We start from the raw sequence: 19,435 nt of genomic DNA, 5'->3' as shown, positions 1-19,435 counted from the left end.
CTACTTCAACCAACCAAGGAAGCACTAATTCTAAATTATGTTAACGAGCCTTATACTGAACTATAAAATACTATAGTGAAAGTGGTATGTTACACATCCTTTCACTGTCTCTTTTACCCTCTTTATCTTCTACATTCCTGTACCTTTTCCAAATTGTACTTTTGGATTTTTCTTTAAACTGAGGCAAAATTTACATAAAGTAAAATACATATACCTTAAGTGTACAATTATATGAGTTTTGTTAACCACCACCTCAATTAAGATAAAGTACACTTCCAGCACCCAAGAAAAATTCCTTCATGACCATTTGCACTCAAACTGCACTAAGCTCCCAGGCAACTACCAATGTTACCATACATTAATCTGGTCTTGAATTTCATGTAATATACTGTATTTTTTGGACTATAAGACACACTCCCCCCCTCCCAAATTTGGGAGGAATAATGGTTGTTAATGCTGCTGTTGAGTTCTGTTTACATTTACATCAGTGAAATATTATATTATTTATGTTATTAAATATTTTATCACATCTTTTGTTTCAAAATTGTTTTTCCTATTTTCCTCCTCTAAAAACCTAGATGAATTCTTATGGTCCAAAAAAATATGGGTAAGTGACAAGGAGATAGCCAACCTATCAGGTGCAGAGTTCTAAACACTGGTAATCAGGATGCTCAAAGAAATGATTGAGCTCGGTCACAAAATAAAGGAAAAAGTGAAAGCTATACAAAGTGAAATAAATAAAAATGTACAGGGAACCAACAATGAAGGGAAGGAAACAGGGACTCAAATAAACAATTTGGACCAGAAGGAAGAAATAAACATTCAGCTACAACAGAATGAAGAAAACAAGAATTCATAATGAGGAGAGGCTCAGGAACCTCCAGGACAACTTTAAACATTCCAACATCCAAATCATAGGGGTGCCAGAAGGAGAAGAGGAAGAGCAAGAAACTAAAAACTTGTTTGAACACTTAAATACTTAAATGAAGGAAAACTTCCTATATCTTGTGAAGGAACTAGACACACAACTCCCGGATGCTCAGAGAGTCCCAAAGTTGGATCCAAGAAGAAATGCACGAAGACACATAATAATTAAGTTACCCAAGTTTAAAGATAAGGAGAGAATCATAAAAGCAGCAAGAGGAAAGGAGACAATTACCTACAAAGGAATGCCCATAAGAGTATAAGCTGTTTCTCAAAGGAAACTTTTTAGGCTAGAAGGGGCTGGATAGAAGTACTGGAAGTCATGAAAGGCAAGAACCTTCATCCAAGACTACTCTATCCAGCAAAGTTATCATTTAGAATGGAAGTGCACATAAAGTGCTTCCCAGATGAGATCAAGTTCAGGAGTTCATCATCTCCAAGCCCCTATTATATGAAATGTTAAAGGGACTTATCTAGGAAAAAGAAGAAAATCAAAAACGATGAACACTACAATAACAACAAATTCACAACTATCAACAACAGAACCTAAAAAAACAAAAACAAACTAAGCAAACAACTAGAACAGGAACAAAATCACAGATATGGAGATCACATAGAGGGTTATCAGGGGGGAGGGCGAAGGGGGAGAATGGAGGAAAAGGTACCGGGAATAAGAAACATAATTGGTAGATACAACACAGACGGGAAAGTTAAGGACAGTATGGGAAATGGAGAAACCAAAGAAGTTGTATGTACAACCCATGGACATGAACTAAGTGTGGCAGGGGGAGATGCCAGAGGTAGAGTGGGTGCAGGGCGGAGAGGGTAAAAGGGAGAAAAAAAATGGGACAACTGTAGTAGCATAATCAATAAAATATACTTAAAAAATAAAATATACATACACAAAGAGGTACAGCTAAAAATTTAATAGAAAAATTAAAATGGAATACCTAAAAATACTCTATTAACTCCAAAGAGGAAAGGAAAAGAGAAATGAGAGAGAATGAGAGTGAATCAGACAAACACAAATAGAAAGATGGTAGATGTAAACAAAACATATCAATAATTATGTTAAAATATAAATGGACTAAACACTCTAATTAAGAAAGTCAGTGATTATGGAACAACTTAAAAATTGATCTTCATAATATTTCTTTATGAAATGTACTACATACGTTTACACTACCTGCTACATAAGTTGGAGCATGCTCCAGGCAAATTAATATACTATGCAGTATTCAACTGGGAAGAAGTAAGATTAGATAAATCAAATGCTGGCTTTCTATAACACCAATTTCTGAACTCACACCAATAGAAGGAAAGGAGTCTGGGTTGCAAGATAAGTTTTATACTCACTCTGAAAAGGCTTCAGAAATTCAGTTATTACTTTGGTGAAGTTACTAATGGTTGTTCAGGGTCTGATCTACCTCTCAGATATAATCCTGTCAGCATACTGAGTGGCACTTTTTATCAGGGGCAAATTCAAATTCATGCCATGTGACTGATACATATTAGTATCATAAAGACTATAAAGGAAATATATTAATTTAAAAACCCAACTTCCACAAGAACTAAATTATTCCTATCTTTATGACTAGTCCAACAGCTCATCACAAGCCTTTCATCTTTGAGAAATGAAATCAGAATGCTGCTAGTTAAAAATGTGGATTCGAATAAGAGTACTTAGTTAAATGAAGCAATTTTTAACAGACTAAGACATTCTAATGTTTCCATATTCACAACAGTAATAATGCTCTTGCCAAAAATATCTGAAATTCACTGGCTAAGGCTTCCTTTCCCTTGGTCATGCTTTTCTCATGCTCAGTAATAGCTAATCAATCCTTCTTTCCACTGAAAGGCTTTAGTAGACAAACTAGATATATTTCACTGGATTAAATTCAAGTGTTTCTCTAAGGCCCAAGAGTTATTCTGTTTCTTAAAAGTCAATTGATGTATCTTTGTTTGGCAACAGTATACATTGATATTAAAGTTTATATAATTAGAACAATATATAATTTTCAAATACATGAGGAACTAGTAAAAATTCATCTAATAAAAATTTATTGAGCACCTGCTATGTGACAAGCACCACTGCTAGACACAGTGGTAACAAAAATCCAAGCACTGACAACCACATCCTAACAACAAATACTCCTAGCAGCTAGAGAGAAACCCTGGAGCAAACACCCCTTCAAGGAATCCAGTTCAGAAAACAGCCTACAAACACTGGACAGCTCCTACAAATCCAAAAATAAGTTTAAAGGAAAAAAAGGAAAATTAGCATCTGAAAAGAAAAATGAAGAATAGTTACTTATTTGTTACCTTTTTCCATAGCTAACTCACTGTTTGGTAACCATATTTATTTCCTTGGCTGTATTCATGTTAAATCAGCATTTGCTCTTAGAATCCTAATATACCTATAGTTGCTACTGCTACTATAAAAACATAAAATTGAATTGCTATTTTTCTTTTCAAAACTCAAATAATCTCTGCCTTAATCCCATTAAAACAGATAAGCTCCAAACATTCTAGACCTTAACTATTTTCTCTCAGTCATCTTCAGGTTTCAAAATTAAAATTAATTATATATCCAATACAAGGAAAGTAACTATCTTGCTGAAAAATGTACTTTTAACTCTTGCCTGCACAGTACTGCTTGCTTTCTCCTACACTACCCTGAGTTAAATAGAAAAGCAAAACTAAGGGTTGTATATTAACTTCTGCTCAAAGATAATGGTCCTCAGTACTAAAGAAAATCTACTCTCTTTAAAGAGGCATAAAACTAGAGGGAAAAGAAATGAACAGTAAAGCAAGTGACTTATAACTCACTGAAAAAATGCAGAAGGCTATTAAAAATAATATAAGTAAGAAACTGCCAAACATTTCTCCGAAGAAGTTGTATCATTTTGGACTTTTACCAACAGAAATGGATGAGAGTTCCAGCTGATCCTCATTTTTGCCAATCCACCAGACTTTTAGCCATCCCAGTAAATATGAGGAGAGCATCTCATTGTGTTTTAATTTTAATTTCTTTGATGACTCATTTTGAATATATTTTCATGTGCTTATCAGTCATTTAAAAATCTTCTTTTGTAACACTTCTGTTCACATTTTGCCCTTCTCTTTGCAGGGTTGTTCAACCTGTGGCTGGCCCTAGGATGGCTATGAATGTGAGCCAACACAAAACTGTAAATTTATTTAAAACAGTATAAGACTTTTTTTGTAATTACGTGTTGCAATATATTTAATGTGACCCAGACAACTCTTCTTCTTTCAGTGTGGCCCAGAGATGCCAAAAGGTTGGACACTTCTGCTTTATGGGATTGTTCCCACAAATCTTTAAGAGCATCTTTATAGTGGGTGAAATTCAAGTCCTTTGCCAAATGCATTGTGATTACCTTTTATTTTACTAATGGCATCTTTCAAAGAGAAGTTCTAAATGTTGATGAAATCCAATCTGTCAATTTTTTTCTTATATGCTAAATTTTGCATGGATTGCCTAAGAAATCTTTGACTAAATCAAAGGTCATGAAGATTTTCCTCTGTGTTTTTATCTAAAAATGTTTTAGTTTTACATTTTATTTATATATATTATCTATTTTAAGTTAGTTTTTGTCTATTATGAGAAAGTTCATTTAATTTTTCATACTGACATCCAGTTGTATCAGCATAATGTGTTAATAAGAATACCCCTTCCCCAGTAAATTTAGCTTATCACCAAAAACTGTGTATGTGAGCTTTTCTAGAATCTCTATTCTATTCCACTAATCTGTATCATATGGTCCAGCAATTCTACTCATAGGTATTTAGCCTACGGAAATAAAAATGTATGTCCACAAAAATCTTGATGTGTATGCTCATAACAGCTTTGTTCAGAACAGGTCCAAACTGAAAACAGCCCAAATGTCCATCAGAAGTGAATGAATAAATTATATCATATCCATACAATGGAATACATCTCAGCAATAAAAAAAGTTATTGATAAAATAGGGATGAATTACAAAAAATTGTGCCAAGAGAAAGAAGTCAGGCACAAAAGAGTGCACACTGTGTAACTGCATTTATATGAAATTCTAGTATAGGCAAAACTTATCTACAGTGAGAGAGAAAAAATTTAGATAATGCCTGGAACTAGAGTTGGTGCCTGATAACAAAGGGACAAGAGGAAACTTTTTACCGTAACAGAAGTTTTCTAAATCTTGATTGTGGTAATGTTTACATGGGGTGAACATACAGGATCTGGCAGAAGTAAGGCCTGCTGGAGTGTGGTTGGTAGGGTAATAATATGGGTTTAATAACTTTTAGTTTGGGTTTTTTTTTAAATTTTTTAAAGATTTTATTTATTTATTTTTAGAGAGGGAAGGGAGGGAGGGAGGGAGGGAGAGACAGACAGACAGACAGACAGACATCAATGTGCGGTTGCTGGGGGCTGTGGCCTGCAACCCAGGTATGTGGCCTGACTGGGAATCGAACCTGTGACACTTTGGTTCGCAGCCTGTGCTCAATCCACTGAGCTACGTCAGCCAGGGCTTAATACCTTTTAGTTTTAATTTGAACATTTCACCTAAAGTGTGCTTAAGTGTGGTACTGTTATGTTATAGAATTACATACTTATGATGTTGTAATAAAACATTCTGTAATAAAAAAGAGGCGTTATTTGTACTGAACCCTCTGTATGTTAAAACTCACTGAACTGCATGTTTAAAATGCGCACATTTTATTGCATATAAATTATAACTCAGTAAAAATTAAGAACAATTTGATTATAACTATCAATGTGCAAAATGCAACTGACCTCAAAAACATCGCAAATTTCTTCTGATTAATACCAGACATAGCAGAAAGAGCACATCATCTTTGGAAATTATTAACTTTTTAGAATGAGAAGAAAAACAGTATTATCTAGAATACCACTGTCCAATAGAACTTTCCACAATAATAAAAATGTTGTATATCTGTGCTGTCCAACTACAACTCTTTTGCTAACTAAGAATAAAGAACAAGTTTGAGTGGAAATGCCAGGAAACAGAGAAAGTGCTCATATAATTTTAGAGTTCACGTCAGAACAAGGAGGAAATACTGGAGTAGTTAGATATGATACAGATCAGTAAAACAGATTTCAAAAGCTTCATTTAAATAACAGGCTATGAATTCATAACTCAAAAATCAAAAAGGAAAGACTAAGACTATATAAACAATTACAAATGATCCACAAAGGAGGCAAAACAAAAATTACCTAAAAAGAGAACTTACCCTCTAAGTTCAGATTTTAAAAGGTATATATAACAACCAGGTGTAAATAATCACATAAAAATTGTAAACACAAAAGAAAGGGATTGGAGTGGGGCAAATGTTTGTAACAAAGGGAACAATAAATAAGGCTGAATTCCACAAGTTAAACAGCTGTATAATGCTAGAGGTGGAAAAAAAGCAGGAACTCCTAAATTCCCTTTCACTTCCACCTTTGCAGTCCAAGATAATGCTGTTGAGTAAATGAAGAGTGGTGAGTGCACAACATTTCTCTAGATTAGAAGTATTTTCTAATTTGCTACTTAAGCAACGTTATTTCTTAAAAATACTTAACATCAACAGAAAAATCTTTGATATTCCACGATTTTACTTCTTTGTGAGGCACATACTAAGCAGTCAATAACTCAAAACACAGATAATCCACCACACTCTATATCTCTGCTTCATCTGAATCCCGTAAAATTAAAATGGCAAGAGAGGCAAGGCAATATAAAATTGTTTGAAGAAAGAGTACCACTAATTATTTTTCAAAAAGTTCATAAAACTCTAATATTAAAGAAAAAAAACTAAAAAAAAAAAAAACAACTCAGTTGAAAACAGGGTCAGTACACACCTACAAACCAAAGGAAAAAAAAATAGGTAAGGCCAATAAAACATCACAAAGTTGCTTATCCCTCACTTAAAGAAATGTAATAAAAAATCAAAGCACAATAAACTGCAAAGTTTAAGTCTGACAGAATTCAGTTTGCCAAGGTTGTAAGAGGGGAACAATATACTGTTACATGTTGGTGAGAATATAAAATTATAACATTTTTTAGGGTAAAAGTTTAAACCATGGATTCACTGGTTCCAGAAACTCCACTGCTAAGCATTTACCTTAAAGATAAATTTGCAAAAAGACACCAAGATACACAGGTGAAATGTTTATTAAACCACTGTTTTTTAATAGCCATAAACTGGAAACAACTAAAATATACACATCAGAAGACTGTTTATTATAGTATGATCATAAAATGAAATAAAAAAGAGCCAATAAAAGAATCAATTGTTATCTCCTTTCCTAAGTATGTTAAATGAAAAAAAGCAAGATGCAGAAGAGTATGCAGTATGTTCATTCCCGCTTATTTTTCTCAAAGAGTGGGTATAAGATAAAAACGACTTTTTTAAAGAATATACAAGCCCTGGGGCTCAGTGAATTGAGTGCCAGCCTGCGAATCAGAGTGATCGGTTCAATTCCCAGTCTAGGGCACATGCCTGGGTGGCCAGCTGGGTCCCCAACTGAGGAGCATGAAAGGCAACCACACACTGGTGTTTCCCTCTCTTTCTCCCTTCCTACCCCTCTCTAAAAATAAATAAATAAATACAATCTTTTTTAAAAAATGAAGAATATATGAAACTTTTAACTATAGACATCTTTGGGGAGAGGATCTCAGGATAGGAGGAGTCAAGTATGAGAAATTTGTAAGGGACATTGTGATCTTTGGGCTGCTAAGCATTCAAAACAATTCTAATTTAAAGAGGTGAAAAGCAAATACTCTCTTCCCCATCTTTCAAGTGTACAGACCTATAACAATTAGGTCTTCCTACTCTAGACACTGAATTTTAGGCACTGAGAATGAGGTACAGAGGAGTCAGAGATAATTCAGAGAGATCTCCAGAGAAGCTGAAACTTTATAGCCATCACCAATATCCAGTCATGGCAGCAGTACCTGGAACAGCATGTATCCAAGCAATAATGTCCTAAGCAGAGACTATAAGGTTACTGTAACCTCTTGACCATGTCTTGCTTCCCTTAGCTTCTGCAACCTTCAGTCTGGTTCACTAATTACAGACTATGAGTCATCTAATATTTTTCAAAAGATTCTTTTCCAATTTAGAATTACTTTCAGTCATGTGCAACCAAGAACTCTGACTTCTTTCTTTTACAGTATTTTCCTACAGTTTTTTTTTTTAAGTGAGGATTGGTGAAATCATACTTTTTTGTCTGCTCCCTTTAATATTTAAACTTTACAATTTCTTATCTAGCACTTTTGGCAACAGTGAGACTAGCAGAAGAATAAACAATCTATTTAAAAGAAAATATCACAGCATTTTTAAAAAGGAAGGAGGGTAAGTTCTCTCAAAGAACTTGAACATTGCTTAGGAAAACATTCACTATGGCTGCCCCTCCCACTTCCTCCTCTTTCCTCCCAAGGATTTCATGCTCACATCTGGCTCACTGCCTTATAAGTTTGATACAATAGAAAGGCGGAAAAAAGCAAGAAAACAGCATTTCCAAAGGGAAATGGGAAAATTCACTGTAGATATTTGGAAAATAGACAAAAACTTAGACAAGAGCAGATAGGTTAATTTCCACAAAACTTGGAAAATCAAGGATACAAATCTTTCTAATACAACTATACCTTACTTAAATTCAACGTAGTAAAACCTTGATTCATTAAAGACAGTTGTGAGAATAAACACTGCTTTCATATTTTTTAGCTTTTCCTTTCCTCAAAGAACTTTTAAAGATACAGTTCTAAAGAAGCTGACTATTGTCAAAATAATACATATATATTTCAAAAGATATAAAAGGTCTGTAATAAGAAAATTAGTCAAGGGAAATGGCGGAGGAGGAAGCACTAGGAATCCATCTTCCCACCTAGATAAAAATTGTACTGGCACAATGTAGCTGATTAACTATTTTAGAACTCTGAAGTCTACTTCAAAGCTTGCAGCTTCCAAGGGAAGGCTTGGACAGTAAATCAGTTAATTTTGGTCAATTTCAAATCTTAGTATGGTAGCAGCTCCCCACCAGAACACCCCGCTTCTAACCATCTCCCCCACCCAGCAGGTAGCCATGCCATATTCCTAGAGCAGTTTGTACCAGCTTATGGGAACTTTTTCCCCAAACACCAGAGATATGCATTGCTGTCCTTGACTTCTGCTTCTGATTAAAGAAGTGCAGACACAGAAGCAGACTATGATTATATCATGAACTGAAACAGCATCCAGCAAATTTTAGATCCACAGCCTATTTTTTTCTTAAATTTTTTCCTTCTCCTTTTGAGAGACAGACGCTTACCATAAGAATAATGTTCATGTACGGATGTTTGTTAGAATATAGGTTTTCAACTCCTTTGGGTAAGTGGCCAAAGGGATGCAATTCCTTGACTGTATGAAGACTGTTTAGTTTTGTAAGAAACCACCAACTGTATACCAAGGTGGCTGTAACATTGTACATACTATGGGTCTTTTATACACCGACATAATATATAGAAGCAGACTTTCTCTATGCTATACACTGGATAATTCCACCTATATGACATTCTTTAAAAAAGTCAAAATTATGGAGGTAGGAAAAGTGTCAGTAGTTGCCAGAGGCTAGAGGGAAAGATGAAAAGATGAAGCTTATAGCACTTTTAGGGCAGTGAAATGACTGTGTATGATACTATAATGGTGGATACATGTGATTACAAATTTGTCCAAAACCCCCAGAATGTGCAACACCAACAGTGAACCCAGATGTATAACAAATATAACAAATATGCCATTCAGGTGGAGTACACTGATAATAGAGGGAGGCTATGCATGTGTGGGGCAGGAGGTATACGGAAAATCTCTGTACCTTCTGCTCATTATAGTTATGATTGCAAAATGGCTTTTAAAATAATCTATTTTTAAAGATTACACACACATAAAAATGTCAGGATAAACAAATTTGACAAAATAACAACATACAATATTAACATACAAAATCAGTTGCTTTTTTACATACTAACAAAGAACAATTAAAAAAGTTAAGAAAACAATTATATTTAGAATAGCATCAAAAAGAATAAAATATCTAGGAATTAACCAAGGAGGTGAAATACTTGTACACAGAAAACTACAAAACACTGTTGGGGAAAAAATTAAAGAAGACCTAAATAAATGGAAAAACATTCCAGATTCATGGATTGGAAAACTTGCTATTGTAAAATTTCAATACCACTCAACATAATCTACAGATTAATTGCAATCAAAATCCCCCAATTTTTTTGCAGAAATAAAAAGTCCATCTTAAAATTAATATGGACTCTCAAAGGACCCTAAATGGCAAAATAAAATCTTGAAATAGAAGAACAAAGTTGTAGGGCTCACAATTCCTGATTTCAAAATATGCTACATAGCTACAAAGTGTGGTACTGGCATACAGACAGATATAGACCAATGGAACAGAATAGAGAGCCCAGAAATAAACCGTTATATATATGGTCAAATGATTTTTGACCAGTGTAACAAAACCATTCAATGGGAAAAGGACAGTCTTTAATGGTGCTGGGAAAAGTGGATATCCACATACAAAGCATTAGGTTGGACCCTTACTTTATACCATATACAAAAATTAACTCAAAGCGGCTCTAAGACCTAAAAAATTATAAAACTTTAAAAAGGAAATATAGAGGGAAAGTTTCATGACACTGCATTTAGCAATGATGTGACAGCAAAGGCACAGGAAGTGAGAAAACAGATAAACTGGACAGCATCAAAATTTAAAGCTTTTGTGCACCAAAGGATACTACCAATAAAGTGAAAAAACAGCCCAGAGAAATGGGAGAAAATATTTGCAAATCACATATCTGAAAAGATATTTATTTCCAAAACATAGAAAGAACTCCTAAAATTCAACAACAAAAAAACCATCCAATTCATAAACAGGCAGGGGACTTCAATAGACATTTCTACAAAGATATACACATGGTCAATAAGCACACAAAAAGATGCTTGATGTTATTTATCATTAGGGAAACATAAATCAAAACCATAATGAGGTACCATTTCATACTCACTAGGAGGGCTATTAAAAAAAACAAAAAGCTCAGAAAGTAACAAGTATTGATGAGGATGTGGAGAAACTATAACACTTGTGTATTGTTGGTAGGAATGTAAAATGGTACAGCCACTATAGAAAACAATATGGTAGTTCCACAAAAAATTAAACAAAATTATTTGATCCAGCAAGTCCACTGCTGCAGGTATACTGAAAGAAATTGAAAGCAGGGACTCAAACAGATACTGTTACACCCATGTTCATACTAGCATCATTTATGACAGTCTAAAAATGGAAGCAGTCCAAGTGTCCATCGACATATGAATATATAAACAGAATGTGGTATATAAAGTGGAAGGAAATTCTTGACACATACCACAGCACAAAAAAACCTTTAAGACATTATATATCAAGTAAAGTAAGTCAGTCACAAAAAGACAAATATTGTATGATTCCACTTATATATGTGGTACCTAAAATAGTCAAATACATAGTGACAGAAAACAGAACAGTGGTTACCAGGGGCTGGGACTAGGGGAAAGGAAGTTACTAAACAGTAACTTTATGAATACAAATGTTTAATGAATACAACATTTCAGTATGAGATGATAAAAAAGTTTTATAGATGGAATAATGGTGATGGTTGTACAACAGTATGAATGTGCTTAATGCACTGAAGTGTCAAAAATGGTTAAAATGGTAAATTTTGTTATATATATATATATATATATATATAACCACACAAAAAAAATACTCATCACCAGCTCTATTCATCCTCAAACCCACATTCCTGCTTCTCTCCTAAAAGCAACTGCATCCACCTACATGGATTATTTTTCCTTGTATTTAATTCAGCATTTCTATATAATATACTATAATATGGCTCTTCATAGATTTATTAATTACCTATATATTTTCTGCTATGGTAGAGGAGGCTTATAAAACCAGTAGTATACACACACTCAGTTTCACATTTCTTAATTCCCCTTAAATGTTAATATCACAATATGAGGTTAAATCCATCTACAGATAATAATTGCTCCCTGTTTCTAATTCACCTATTTTTCTAAGACTGTATTGCATCTTTTCCCCAAAATTTTCAACATCCACCTATCAGTTTTTGTTTTTGTTTTCTGACTCCTTCTGTCCTACACTGCTCCATTCAGAGCTGTTGCTCTTCAGCTTGTAGCACCTTTGTTGTCATCCTGGGGCTGCTTTTCCACTTGAGTTGTATTTTCTCTTTACTGAAGTGCTTTTTTTTTCATGGTTTATTCTTTTGTTTTTATTCCTAAGAAATATTACATGGACTTATTTTTTTAGTCCATTTTTTTAGTCCTTTTGTACTTAATTGACAGTTTGGATAGACACAGAATTCTATACTGAACATATACAACTTTTGGCATGCCTTCTCTCCATCTTCTATCTTTAATTGTACTGCTGAAAATTGAGATGCCATTTATATTCCTAATTCTTCCTAATTGGTCCTGAAAACTTTTGAAATACTATCATTATTTCTGGTGTTCTCAGAGAAATTTCATAATAATTTGCCTGGTATTGGTTTTCTGCTTAATGGTTTGCTTTGTGGGTATCTGAGTTTATTTACCTGTATGCCATGTGCGGTTTACAGTTTCCTTCCACACTCATTCCCAGGTAAATTCCAATTATGATAGTTGACATCCAGCTAAGAGATTCCATCTCTTCTCACCTCTTTCCTAGTCAGTATATTCAGCAAACATTTACTGAGCCCTTACTGTGAGCAAAAATTGTACTGGATAATTGGGGGAAAATAGAATAAAAATTCACTTATTCAATAAATGTCTACTGAGCACAATCTAGTGAATAACATTACAGTATTGCCTCATTGTTTTGATTGAGGTGTATTGTTTGTGGCAATATTTTACACCATTCATATCCAATGTAATTATAAAACCCAATACACTATCAAAGATAAGTAATTTTTGTGGTTACCTGCCATTTAAAAGTATCTGGTATTTATTTCTGTTTGCATCCCATTAATATAAATAATGAAAAATGATGTTTAATCTGTAATAAACTAATTTATTGTGCAGTGACTATAATATACTAGAATTATATTGTTAACTCTGCTTCCTCAAACATATTAGGAGAAAAACCCCTGCAAGTATTTCATTTTACATTAGATATGAAGAACACTGGGTGCTATAATTAATTGAGAAAATGTTCACCAAGTTATACTTTTTAGTGATTGACATGTACATTTTATAGGGGACATGTTCTGTGTATAGTAAATAATTTTATAGTATCTCAAAAAATAATAATAATTTGCCTGGTATTGGCCTATTTGCATTTACTATGTTCTACACTACATAGGTCTTTTCAATCTGCAGACTCAAATCATAAAGAAGTTGTCTGGTATAATACCAGCAAAGACCTTCCTTGATGATTTCCCACACTGTGTGAACCAATGCTGTGTTAGGGCAAACAAAGGATGACAACAGGCTAGATTAGCCTAATAGTTTCAATTTTTGTCCTCTAACATACAGGATTATATGGTTATTAGGGAAATGAGCTTTGGAATCTGACAGACCTGGACTCAACCCTCAACCTTATTACTTGCCACTTATGGCAGTTGGGAGGGAAAAAACCTTTTTTAAATGGTTAATTTGTGTTATATGATTTCCACCTCAATAAGAAAAAAAGCAGGAAACAGAGGCAATATGAAGGAAGAGGTCAAAAATTGTTGGAAATGGAGAATGGAATTGATACTTGCCTCAAAATTATTTTGAATAAATAATCTCTAGACATTAAAACCTTTAAATAATCTCCTTTCAATTCTTTTTAACCGAATAGCCAATAATGATAATGTTAGGATAACACTTCTCTTTTTTCACTGCAAATTAACATATAATTTAATGGTTGACTGAAAGATCAACATATAATTTTAAAAAATCTGGAAAATTCTTCAATAAGAAAATTCACAAAACAGGAAAAAAGAACTCCTGAATCTGTAGTATAGCTGTTTATATATAGGTAAAAAAGTGATACTATACAAGATAATGGGTGTCTTTAAAAAAAAAAATCACTATTTATCAGAAGAGTAAACTCTAAGCATATCCTTACAAAAAATATGGGACTCTTCCCATATCTGAAATCTTTCCACTAGAAGAGGAAGAAGTAAATTATTTACCACTAATTCAGACTAGGGGAAAATACTGTTACATGCATCTTTTTTCATTTTCAACATTTCCCAATTGTGCTCCATAAAACACTGTTCAAAAACATGTTATTTAATATACAAAAGAAACGCACAAGACAAAGGGAGAGGAAGGGAGGGAAAGAGAAGGGGGAAAAAGGAAAGCAGCTTATTAGAATTTTATTTCAGTGCATAGCAGCAGTAAGAAAGCCAGTTCACCTCTATTAAACCAATATTTCCCTGATTTATTAGGTACGGAACAGTTCTCAGGCTATGTCTGTTAAACACATGAAGTATCAATTTGTTAAAGACTGCTTAGATTTATACCAGATAATATATACATTAGATAACTTAAATATTAGCCTGAGGAATAAGATTAACATACATATAAAAAATAATCAATTATCTGAATAAAACATTGTTTCATTACCAGCAAGTAAGAGCAAGAGTTTAGTGGTAAGAAAGAAGGTGGGGACCCAGGGGGATGGATAAGACAAAAAGAAGAAAGACAATCTGGAAAGTTAGCTCTTCAACATCATTTCTATGAGGGGTCCTTGTTCTGCCCTGTCAATTCTGATTGCTTAATAATAAAACATTTGCAATTAGGATGGTAAAAAAAGTTCACTTTGGTTCACTTTGCCCATCCTCTTCCTTTTTGTTTATTTTTTACATTTATTACTGATCATAGGAGGTAACCTAATAATGGGAAGTTAAATATTTGTCACAAATGTACTTTGAATATCTTAAGTATAAAATTCACACTGCTACATCATATCCCAAAACAGTTAAATACTGGATAATTTCAGCATGAAGGTATTTACAACCGTACTTTCTTTTACTCAAAGCACTGAAATACAACAAAGTCTGAACTCTGCATAATATTTCCTGTTTGGAGGAAAATAATAAGAAAAAATATGGATTTTGAAAAAGATAATATTCGTTATACACCCCAATGCAGAGGGTAAAGGACAATCCAACTGAAAATAGTTTCATTAACAGACAAGATAGTAAGAAAATAAAGACTTTTTTACTGAGATGTTATCATCTTTAGAACGAAAAGAAACCACTACTGATTATAACTACTGTCTCCAATATAGTGTGAACTAATCCAGGATGTCAAAGTAAATCCCAACAGACAATTAGAAAATATTTATTTTCATTTTAGCTCACAGGAAAAACTGTATCTCCCTTCCCTGTCTCTGTCCAGTCTTTCTCTTAAAAAAAAAAAAAAAAAAAAAGATGGGGAAATGGGGTAAGCAACTGAAGCCAACAAAGCCTTACTGACCATTTATCCTCCAAGTCAGAAAGAGAAGAGAATAAAACAAAAACAAGCAAAGCTATTATATTCAGCTGATAATTCATTTTTATATGCTATTACCATTACCATTACTACAAGGTGACAAGATCAGTCAGCTAAAGCAACCACTGGCTACATAGCAAACTATACACACAAAACATTTTTAGGAATAACAGATTTGGAAAACTTAAAAACTAGATAAAATACACTACATACATTAAAGCAGACAGACTTAACTTCAACTTTGGTTACTGATTACAAACTAAATGTGTGAATCAATTCAGAAGCATAAAAGCAGTGGTTATAAAGTCAGGAAATGACACATAAAAATACTTCCCAGCAAAGTATTTTCTGGTGAAGTTATTACAATTTAAGGTCTGATAATCAAATGTATAATTCCAAAAACTGGACTTCATCAGTAACCTAAAAGATGATCATTCAGCCTCAGTGACTAACTCACAGTCAGAAGAGATTAACTTGCATTCAGTAGAGAACAATGAAAGAACTAGCACACCAGATCAATTTACCATATAAATATAATCACAGTGATCACAAAACTTATCCTTACTCTTTCTCAGTATGAGTACTAATCTGACTTGGTTAAATCAGTACTTGGTTGAATATAGAATTACAATGATGTGAAGGAGATCATCTTATGAGACAGTTCATTTAGGCCACACAGGCATGATAAACACTCCTGCACCACATAGAAGAATACATGTCTGGTGACTGTACTGCTCATTTCTCAGATTCTTCATCTTTCCATTCGAAGATAACTTTGCTCACTCTCTTTTCTATCACCCATTGCATTTCCTGTTGATATTACTAATTAAGCCTGTGACTCCCATGGATCTTCAAAGTTAAGCCTCCTTCCACTGTGTTTCTGCCTATGACAAGGGCAAATCCATGTCCCTATTTTCAATTTCTTAAATAGTATTCCTGACAGCCTCGTGTATACTACCTATAATTGTAACAGAAACCACAATGAATTAGTCTGGGGTTCTTTTGTAGTTTTTGTAAAAACAAATTTAATTTTGAATACAATGTGAATGCTATAAAAATCCAACTGGACACAATTCAGTGCTGCAAAACTGTAAATATATTTTGGTTCAAAGCAAATTGCCAAAAATTAACAACTTATGGCTAGCTCATATAAGGGTATATGTAAGCTTATATAGTTAGATAACTATTGTAAAAAGAATTCTACATTGCATAATACAAAATATAAAAGTTTTACCACTCTTTATAACAGTTAATTCTCATAACCAGCAAACGTTTAAACTGAAACTCTTCAAGAAAAAATAATCCAAAATTATAACTTTTAAAAAAGTCATTAAAGTTCCTAATGATATTTTACAGTTAATTTTATCATACATATATATTTCTGCTCTGAAATAAGAAAATATATAAGACTATTTACACAGCAAACACAAAATGTATCATGTACAGTTAGGTCATAAAACACATTAACAATTATTGAAATGGGCCTTTTCAATGGGTCTTGTTCTGAAATGAATGATAATTACTGTAAGAAAATTATGCAAAATTATAAAATGCACAAAGTTAGGCTTTGGTATGCCCAGCAATGTCTTTCTAGATCCCTTGTACCAAATACTTCCTTAGGTGCTTGGTACACTTATGATCCATTCTAAATTTCTCTATGTAAAAATACATGGTATCAGTTATCTATATCATAGGATAAATACATTTAAGTGAATAAATGCACTTAAGGATTTTACACCTAATCCCCAATTGTGAAATAAAAAACAAAACTCACAGTGTAACAAAATCTAGGCATTAATCTACTCTAAGGATCACAGAGTCCATGAAAGCATATTGCAGACATCTAATTATTTAAAAAGTTTGTTCTTATCAAATGAGTTGTATCCTATTGAAGCCCATTAGGTAAAATAGGAAAAAAAAAAAAAAAAAAAAAAAGCAGTTGTAGAGCACCAACGTAACAAAAATCAAGTTTACATGACAAACTACATCTTTTTCTTTTCTTTTTTTTTTAAGATTATCTTTTTTTTTAATTTTAATCATTGTTCAAGTAGTTTTCTCCCTTTTACTCCCAAATCCAGCCAAGTCTCCCAACCCTCCCCACTTCCCTCCCATTACCACCCTCCCCCTAGTTTTTGTCCATGTGTCCTTTAAATTTGTTCCCGTGAACCTTTCCCATTGTCCCCTGAAATTCCCTCTTACAAACTACATCTTTTTCAATGGTTTAGAAATCTCTTCTAAATTAAAATACAGCATTAATATATAAATATTCAAAAAAGAAAATTAGGAGTTCTTACCTTACTACATCATCAATATTGTTCCTGTATACACCTTCAAGTCTTTCTGCTGGAAACCCCATAGCAATAATGTTGGGATAAATATCTGAGTATTTAAGTTAAGAAAACATCTAAAATATGCAACAATGCAAACTACATGCACACATTTTTAAAACATTATTTTTAAAAAGCTTTCCCCACTACAGCTATGCTACTAAAAACTGTCAAATTTATTTATAAACCATCATGTGTAATTAAGAAATACAGGCAAACACAGTCATTCTTTCCTCTAAATGATTTCTTGGCAAAATAATGTTCAAATCCCTCTACTAAGTACATTAAAAACATACCTAAGGTAAAAAGTAGCTTCTATATTTATAGTATTTAAGTATATATAACAAATGAAAACCTCACACTTTATAAATCACAAGTATTAAGTATCTTAGGACAAAAACCAAAAATCAAATTAAAAACAAAACAAAAGCTTTATAACTTCTAATTTTCCTGATTATAGAAGGCACCATGGGATAGAGGCAAGTAGATACATTAAAAATTAGGACATCAGATTTAAGAGCTGGCTATGCCTCTAACCACTTGTACCAATTTGGACATGACACTTAGATTTCAATTTCCTATTCCACACGACTACTACATTAAGACAACTATTAAGATCTCTACTAACCCTTAGTATTTAAGACTTGATAACAACAAACTAGGGTAGAAACTTACTCTCATTTCCTATCAAGGTAATCAATACTTAGCATACCCATTCTATTCCCTTGTTACACACTACAGTTGGCATAAAAACAAACTTCTACATTTATAAGAATTCATATCAAATTAACTATAAAAAATGACCAATAATCTACATTTCGATGTATTATGTCCATCATACCAGCTCTCAGTTCTTCTTGCGCTCCATCAATCTTCTCTAATCTCACGGTTTTCTGACTGGAATCTTTCAGACAAGCCAAGCTTATCTGCCTAACCTCCCTTCAAGATCATCTCTAAAGTCATCCACTCACCTACTTCTAGACACATTCATTTTCCAAAATACAATTCAAAATTCACCAAACCCAGTGCCCTTTCCTACATCTTTTTCTTTACTTTCCGCTGTATTCACATTAGTGAGCTGATTTCACTATTCTTTTCAATCCAAACATAATTATTAAATTACTGAAAGCTTTTATTTTGATAATTTAAGAAAGGGTTGTTACATAATCTATTCATAAGATTACTATGTATTGATTGGACAGATTTACAGTGTATTTTAAGAAAAAAAGGCAGGCACAATAGTGTATATACATCATGCTACTTTTTGGATAAAAGAAATATTTCATTAAAAAATAACATTTCATCTTGGATAAAAGAAATAATATTTACATATACATATATATATACATATATATAAATATAAAAGACTTAAAGGGTCTAACAGCCAAGTTCACAGGCACAAATGCTGTTCTAGATACTGTTTTAGACAAACCAGCCATTAAAGACATTTTTGAGCCAACTAGATAAATTTTAATATGATCTGGGTATTGGACAAGATGAAAATTTACTGAAATGGGTAAGTAGAAATTAATGAATAAAGAGGGTTGCAAAAAAGAATGTACAGTGAAGTACCATTTGGTAAAAGGAAAAATATATGTGTGTGTGTGTGTCTCCAAAGAGTCACATGCAGATAAAAAGATTACAAACTAAGGTATAAGCTAAGTAATAAT

General features: G+C 33.0%; 1 protein-coding gene across 1 annotated transcript in view; it reads right to left on the bottom strand.

Annotated features, from left to right (window-relative positions):
- PTEN (phosphatase and tensin homolog) overlaps positions 1-19,435 on the bottom strand; it is an 85,961-nt gene that overhangs the window by 43,844 nt on the left and 22,682 nt on the right. Inside the window, exon 3 of the mRNA XM_028512714.2 lies at positions 17,733-17,817. Coding sequence (XP_028368515.1) covers positions 17,733-17,817 — 85 coding nt within the window. The remainder of the gene's footprint in view (positions 1-17,732; positions 17,818-19,435) is intronic.

Source organism: Phyllostomus discolor, chromosome 5 (genome assembly GCF_004126475.2).
Source record: "Phyllostomus discolor isolate MPI-MPIP mPhyDis1 chromosome 5, mPhyDis1.pri.v3, whole genome shotgun sequence".
NCBI lineage: Eukaryota > Metazoa > Chordata > Mammalia > Chiroptera > Phyllostomidae > Phyllostomus > Phyllostomus discolor.
This window is presented reverse-complemented; position numbering and strand designations above follow the sequence as displayed.